The following is a 7,500-nucleotide window of genomic DNA, read 5'->3' on the forward strand; positions in this document are numbered from 1 at the left end:
GTTTTGCAGCGTTTTATAGTTCCTCCTTTGTACTTATTCGTGCAACATTTATTGCGTTTGCTAGCTATCTTTTGCTGACGTGCAGAAAGGTAATCACGACACTGAACATGATAGTTGAAAGCAGGCCAATCATGTGATAGATCGTCAAAAACAAGTAGTTTCCCAGAAGCACAATTACAAACAGATAAATATACAGATAATAGAAGCAACCTTTTTTATTTTGTCCACCCCTTATGGCATTACCGTGTCAGACATTTGCTCTACTGCCAAACTACAAAATACGAAATGCACGTTATTGTTTTGTAAAACATGCTATGGGCGGTATGCTATGAAAATCAAACTTATTTTTAGCATGAGGAAATGCCACCTCTCAGTTCAACAATACAACTCGGGAATCTTCTTGTTACAGACGCAGAAGCGCCTGTACGTACCATCGTGTATAAAACAATACCACAACTACACACTGTGGTTGCCTGTCTGTCTGTCTGTCTGTCTGTCTGCCTGTCTCTCCGTGGCCCTGGGCAGAGTGAGATCACGCTGAGCAGATGGAGGGTGTCAGCAATGTGGCACGACTCCATGTCAGCGCATTAACAGCCGCTATGGAGAGTCTGACTGTGGGATTATGGGTAACGAGCAGACAGCCACCCTGGATGGACACGGATATGTCCGCAGGCCCCTCTATGATTGACTCTTCAGCACTTTCAATCCTGAAGAACGATCCAGGCAGATAGACAGACAGACAGACACACAGGCAGGCAGGCAGGCAGTAGGCATCGTTAGCAGGAAGCCGCAATCATTCTACTGTATTGTCCGTGCCTGTGTGTACCCTAATTCTGATCCACACGCAGTGTCCAATATCGCCACACCGATCAGCCTTCAGATCTTCACTTAATCCACAGAGATCACAAGATTAGACTCTTCCTTTCTGTGTCAAGACGACGGTGGACTTAAATTTCACTCATTCAAGGAGCTAGTACAATTACAGTAACCTGGTAACCATATCATTATATTCTGCTGCTGCTACTAATACTACTAATACTAATACTACTACTACTACTCCAACTAAAAATAATAATAATAATAATAATATATATTATTATTATTATAATAATAAGGCCAGTCCGGAGGGATAAGGCCCTCTTTATCCCATTTCACAGGGATTACAGCTGAATGGCAAAAAGGGTCACTGAGCTCACAAGACGTCACCATGTCCTAATGTGTTAAAAGGAGGCCTCCTCACCTACACCTCCTCACCTAGACCTCCTCAACTGCACCTCCTCACCCGAACCTCCTCAACACTACACCTCCTCACCTGCTCCTCACCTGCTCCTCTGCAACGCTGCACCTCCTCACCTGAACCTCCTCAACACTACACCTCCTCACCTGAACCTCCGCAACACTGCACCTCCTCACCTGCTCCTCTGCAACGCTGCACCTCCTCACCTGCTCCTCCTCTACACTACACCTCCTCACCTGCTCCTCCTCTACACTACACCTCCTCACCTGCTCCTCCTCTACACTACACCTCCTCACCTGCTCCTCCTCTACACTACACCTCCTCACCTGCCCCGCTCTCTCTCCTCCTCCTGTATTTTTATCTCCTCGCCTGTGTGACTCATCGCCATAAAGACGTCACATTTCCCTTTTTTAAAATGTCTCTTGAACAGTGACTTGTGGCGTATGTGGTGGAGGGAATACACAGAGGGCTGAGTTTAAGTGTTTAAAAAATAGATCTGAGCCCGCAGAAATGTGAGCTGAATAAATATGACTTCAGCGTGAGTCCTGGTTTCATTGAAACAGGCGGAGATGTTCGCTGAGAGGAGGCGGGAGACAGCAGGGGGTTTGAGGGGGTTTGGGGGGGCGAAGGGGACCTGAAATATGATGATAACACTCGCATCAAACAAGCAGACAGGCTTGTAAAAGTTCCAAAAATCTTTAAAATAATATCATGCAAAAAAAATACAAGTGTGCAATAGAGACCTTATGAAGAGTCCATTTCGTGCCTTACAGTGGAAATGGACTGAAAATAATAAAACATTCATTCATTCATTATCCTTACCCACTCATCCTGAACAGGGTCGCAGGGGGGCTGGAGCCTATCCCAGCATACATTGGGCGAAAGGCAGGAATACACCCCAGACAGGTCGCCAGTCATCGCAGGGCACACACACCATTCACTCACACACTCATACCTACGGGCAATTTAGACTCTCCAATCAGCCTAACATGCATGTCTTTGGACTGTGGGAGGAAACCCACGCAGACACGGGGAGAACATGCAAACTCCGCACAGAGAGGCCCTGGCCGACGGGGATTCGAAACCCAGGACCTCCCTGCTGTGAGGCGGCAGTGCTACCCACTGCACCATCCATGCCGCCTGGAGAGTCGATTTAACACTGAAAATGTTAAATGCTAAATGGACGGCATTTTATTCAGCAAAAGCACTTCACAATGAATGCCTCTCATTCACACGCACACTCACACCAACGGAGACCGGTTGCCATGTTGGGGGTTAGGTGTCCTGCTCTGGGACACTTCCACACACCCAGAGCAGGGGATCAAACTGGCAACCCCCCTGAGCTGTGGCTGTGCCTCTGTGTGATCGACTGAGCACTGAAAGAGCAGCCCTGAGCCCCCAAACAGCACGGGAGGTAAACACCCCCTCTTATGATGAGAAAAACCCCTCAGTGGCGAGAAAAAACTCCCCATGAGAGGAACCTGGCTATGCCCATCCTCCACCGTGTTAACCTAGCAGGTAAAGTCCATATGGAGGAATGTAGAGTCTGGAGTTTAATATTCTCATGCTCTCTCTCTCTCTCTCTCGCTCTCTCTCTGTCCCTCCCTCCCTCTCCCCCCCCCCTCTCTCCCTCTCTCTCTCCCTCTCTCTCTCTCTCTCTCTGTCCCTCCCTCCCTCTCCCTCCCTCCCTCTCTCTCTCTCTCTCTCTCTGTCCCTCCCTCCCTCTCCCCCCCCTCTCTCTCCCTCTCTCTCTCCCTCCCTCTCTCTCTCTCTCTGTCCCTCCCTCCCTCCCTCTCCCCCCCTCTCCCTCTCTCTCCCTCTCTCTCTCTCCCTCTCCCTCTCAGGTCGGCATGAAAACAGAGGTGAAAGTGTGGAAGAGAACGGTCCTTCTATTTCTGAACCGCGGAGGCAGACGGCCGTAATTACCGCTAATAATCCAGCGCCGTCGGCCAGTCCGTGGGCCTGGTTCAGATGACACCCGCATCGTGCGATCAGGCAGAAATCAGCATCTTCCCCCATCCCACCCAACACCCCCCTTAATTACCCCCCCTCTGAACATAAAGGCACTGAGGACACGCTGAGCACAGCGCGAGTACACAGCTGATGTTAGGGATTCTATTTTACAGTCAGTCCGAGGGGTATGATATGAATTGTAGTGAGAAACAGACGATGTTGTTGTGAACACATACTGTATATTTATTGTGTGTTTTTTTTTACTATGCTGCAAATGCCTTGCTACACAATCCCCGCACACGAACGCACGCACCCACATGTACACACACACTTCTCCACGACATCTGACAACAAGGACCGCAGCGGAAAGAAGTCTGGACTTTTTTTTCTTGCGCGATCCTTGACGTTCTTTTAATAGTGCAGGTGCGTCGGGGTCTCATACTCACACACACACACACACACACACACACACACACACACACATACACACACACACACACACACACACACACACACACACACACACACACACTCACACACACACACACACACACACACTCACACACACACACACACACACACACACACACACATACACACACACACACACACACACACACACACACACACACACACATACACACACACACACACACACACACACACACACATCACACACACACACACACTCACACACACACACACACACACACACACACACACACACACACTCACACACACTCACACACACACACACACACACACACACTCACACACACACACACACACACACACACACTCACGCAGCCGGGCATCGGTCCGTTTGAGAGAGGATTGTGAAGCAAAGTGAGTAAAGTACGGCGCCGTTTGCGTGTTCAGCTTCCGTGTGCAGACAGCAGCCACCGCATGTCCGGTGGTCACATGACCAATACCACAGGAGCGTTCTCATTGGCTCAGGGACGAGACTCCGGGATCTTGGCAACAAACGCGTTCCCTGTCATCGTTTCCAGCTGTCCGGTCCCATCGACCGCTCCGACGCTGTGACTCATCAGCTCGGCGCGTTATTAGATCAGCCCTTTCATGAAAAGGAATTATTTACCACGCAGCACATTCCAGAAAAAAAAACCTCCTTTAAAATAACATGAGATATGAATGTTTTAGAGTGCAAATGTCCTTTTCCTAAATGTCAATCCTGCTCAGGGTTTTTTTGCGCTGCGGTGAATTTAGGTCTTGAGAACGAGGTGTGTGGAGCGTTCAGGCGGTGGAGAACAAGGTGTGTGGAGCGTTCAGGCGGTGGAGAACGAGGTGTGTGGAGTGTTCAGGCGGTGGAGAACGAGGTGTGTGGAGAGCTCAGGTGGAGAATCAGCTGCGGGACTGGAGCGCTTGGTGCTGTGGGACACAGACCTGCCCCGGGGCTCCAGCACCAGCCCATCCCAAGGAGAAGGGCGGAATGATTGACAGCTCGTTAAGCACAGAGAATCACGGCCGCAGACAGAAAAGGAAGCGGGATTTGTGTTCTACTGGGAGGGAGGCGGAGAGGAGAATGGGTTAGAGATTTTGGGGAGGGGGTGGTGTTGATTTTGGGGAGGGGTGGTTGTGTGTTTTGGAGAGGGTTGGTGTGTTTTGGGGAGGGGGGGGATGTGTGTATTGGGGAGGGGTGTGTGTATTTTGGGGAGGGGGTGGTGTTGATTTTGGGGAGGGGTGGGTGTGTATTTTGGGGAGGGGGTGGGTGTGTGCATAGGGGAGGATGGGTGTGTTTTGGGGAAGGGGGGGGTGTGTGTATTGGGGAGGGTGGGTGTGTTTTGGGGAGGAGTGTGTGTATAGGGGAGGGTGGGTGTGTTTTGGGGCGGGGTGTGTGTATTGGGGAGGGTTGGTGTGTTTTTGGGAGGGGTGTGTGTATAGGGGAGGGTGGGTGTGTTTTGGGGCGGGGTGTGTGTATTGGGGAGGGTGGGTGTGTTTTGGGGAGGGGCTCAGGACTCACCACCATCCTGTTGAGCGACACCCAGCAGTCCTCGGGGAAGTCCTGCAGCATGGGCACCAGGAACTGCAGACAGCCGTCCCAGTGACACAGCAGCAGCATCATACCAATCAGGTTAAAGATCCGCATCACCGCGCTGGCCAGGTCATAGGTCATGTGGAAGATCTGCGAGAGACGAGTCATAACACAGTCATAACGCAGTCATAATGCAGTCATAACGCAGTTATAACACAGCCAAAACAGTCATAACACAGTCATACAGTATGCGTGTGAATAACATAGTCATAATGCAGTCATAACGCAGTCATAACACAGTCATAACACAGTCATAACGCAGTCATAACGCAGTCATTAAACAGCCATAACAGTCATAACACAGTCATACAGTATGCGTGTGAATAACGCAGTCATAACACAGCCATAACACAGCCATAACAGTCATAACGCAGTCATAACACAGTCATAACACAGGTCTACAGTATGTGTGTATAGCACAGTTATAACACAGTTATGCAGTAAACAGCCTCTGTGTGCATAACAGTTATTCAGCATGTGTGTGTACAACACAGTTATACAGTATTTGTGAGTATAACACAGTTATTCAGTATGTAGTCTCTGTGTGTATAACGCAGTTATACTCCAACATTAGATTTCTACAACTGAATTCAAATGAAATGTATTGCTGTACATTTGGTGAAATACTGCTAAATTCTGAGTGTAAAATCAGACATTGAGAAGTATTTATTCACACAGAGAGTGGTCACTGTGTGGAATACCTGCCAGGGCATGTCATGGAGGCAGAAACACTGGGGGTTTTCAAGAGCAGGCCTGATACGGTGCTAGATACTATTTAGCTTTTAGGTAAACAGTAAAGTACACTTTAGCATTGCTGGGCTGAATGGCCAGTTCTCACGTGTTATATTTTGTTGTGTTATACGTGTTTGTGTTATATGATGCGTGCTATGTGATGTGTTACGTTATGTTATCGGTTACGAGAAAGCACATTTTGCACTGATAAAGTACCTTCAATCCAGTGTGGACTCACATAAGCCCTACGGAGAGTTGAATTACACGCCAAAGATTTTAGTGAATATTTCCTGCCAATGGACATTTCCTGCTAATAAAGACATTTGAATTTAAATTGAAAGCAAGACGGAGGACATGGGGGCAGGAGCAAGCGCAGAACCGATCTATACTAAAAACATTTGTTCCTTTCAGTTAAACGGCAGATCCTTTACACTAACTAGATCCCCAACTCCCAGGCGGCAACAGGAGATGAGGGTGTTATATTACAGCAGCACATGCTCAGATAGACACCAACACATTCTGAGGCAGAAGCAACCCGCTCTGAGACCGCAAGGGCACCATTTTGGCTCCGGCTATTTCCTTGTTAAAAAAAGGGCGGCCTGTAGCGTAGTGGTTAAGGTACATGACCGCGACCCACAAGGTCGGTGGTTCAATCCCCAGTGTAGCCGCAATAAGATCCACACAGCCGTTGGGCCCTTGAGCAAGGCCCTTAACCTTGCATTGTTTCAGGGGGGCTTGTCTCCTGCTTAGTCTAATCAACTGCAAGTCACTTTGGATAAAAGAATCGGCCAAATAATGTAAACTGCAACAGGTCACAGTGGTCCAACTGAATCACAACAAACAGCCATCCTCAAAAATAATCATGCTTACCGCAATTTATGCGTCTAGTTATTACTAACAATCATAATAAGAGAGCCTGTATTCATAAACACATTACCGTACAAATATTCGGCTGATGCTATTTTAGCCAAAGTGACTCACAGTTGATTAGACTAGGCAGGGGCCAATCCCCCCTGGAGCAATGTGGGGTTAAGGGCCTTGCTCAAGGGCCCAACAGCTCCTGTGTGGATCTTATCTTGGCTACGCCGGGGCTTGAACCACCAACCTTCCGGGTCCCAGTCACGTACCTCAGCCACTAGACTACAGGCTGCCCCAGTCATGTACCTTAGCCACTAGACAACAGGCTGCCCCAGTCATGTACCTTAGCCACTACGCTACAGGCTGCCCCAGTCATGTACCTTAGCCACTAGACTACAGGCTGCCCCAGTCATGTACCTTAGCCACTAGGCTACAGGCCGCCCCAGTCATGTACCTTAGCCACTAGACTACAGGCTGCCCCAGGCATGTACCTTAGCCACTACGCTACAGGCTGCCCCAGTCACGTACCTTAGCCACTAGACTACAGGCTGCCCCAGTCATGTACCTTAGCCACTAGGCTACAGGCTGCCCCAGTCATGTACCTTAGCCACTAGGCTACAGGCTGCCCCAGTCACGTACCTTAGCCACTACGCTACAGGCTGCCCCA

General features: G+C 49.3%; 1 protein-coding gene across 1 annotated transcript in view; it reads right to left on the bottom strand.

Annotated features, from left to right (window-relative positions):
• Positions 1 to 7,500, bottom strand: part of LOC133128984 (potassium/sodium hyperpolarization-activated cyclic nucleotide-gated channel 2-like) — a 59,472-nt gene that overhangs the window by 36,658 nt on the left and 15,314 nt on the right. The window contains 1 exon segment of the mRNA XM_061242789.1: positions 5,172 to 5,333. Within this exon segment, the coding sequence (XP_061098773.1) occupies positions 5,172 to 5,333 (162 nt within the window).

Source organism: Conger conger, chromosome 5 (assembly GCF_963514075.1).
Source record: "Conger conger chromosome 5, fConCon1.1, whole genome shotgun sequence".
In the NCBI taxonomy this organism is placed as follows: Eukaryota; Metazoa; Chordata; class Actinopteri; order Anguilliformes; family Congridae; genus Conger; species Conger conger.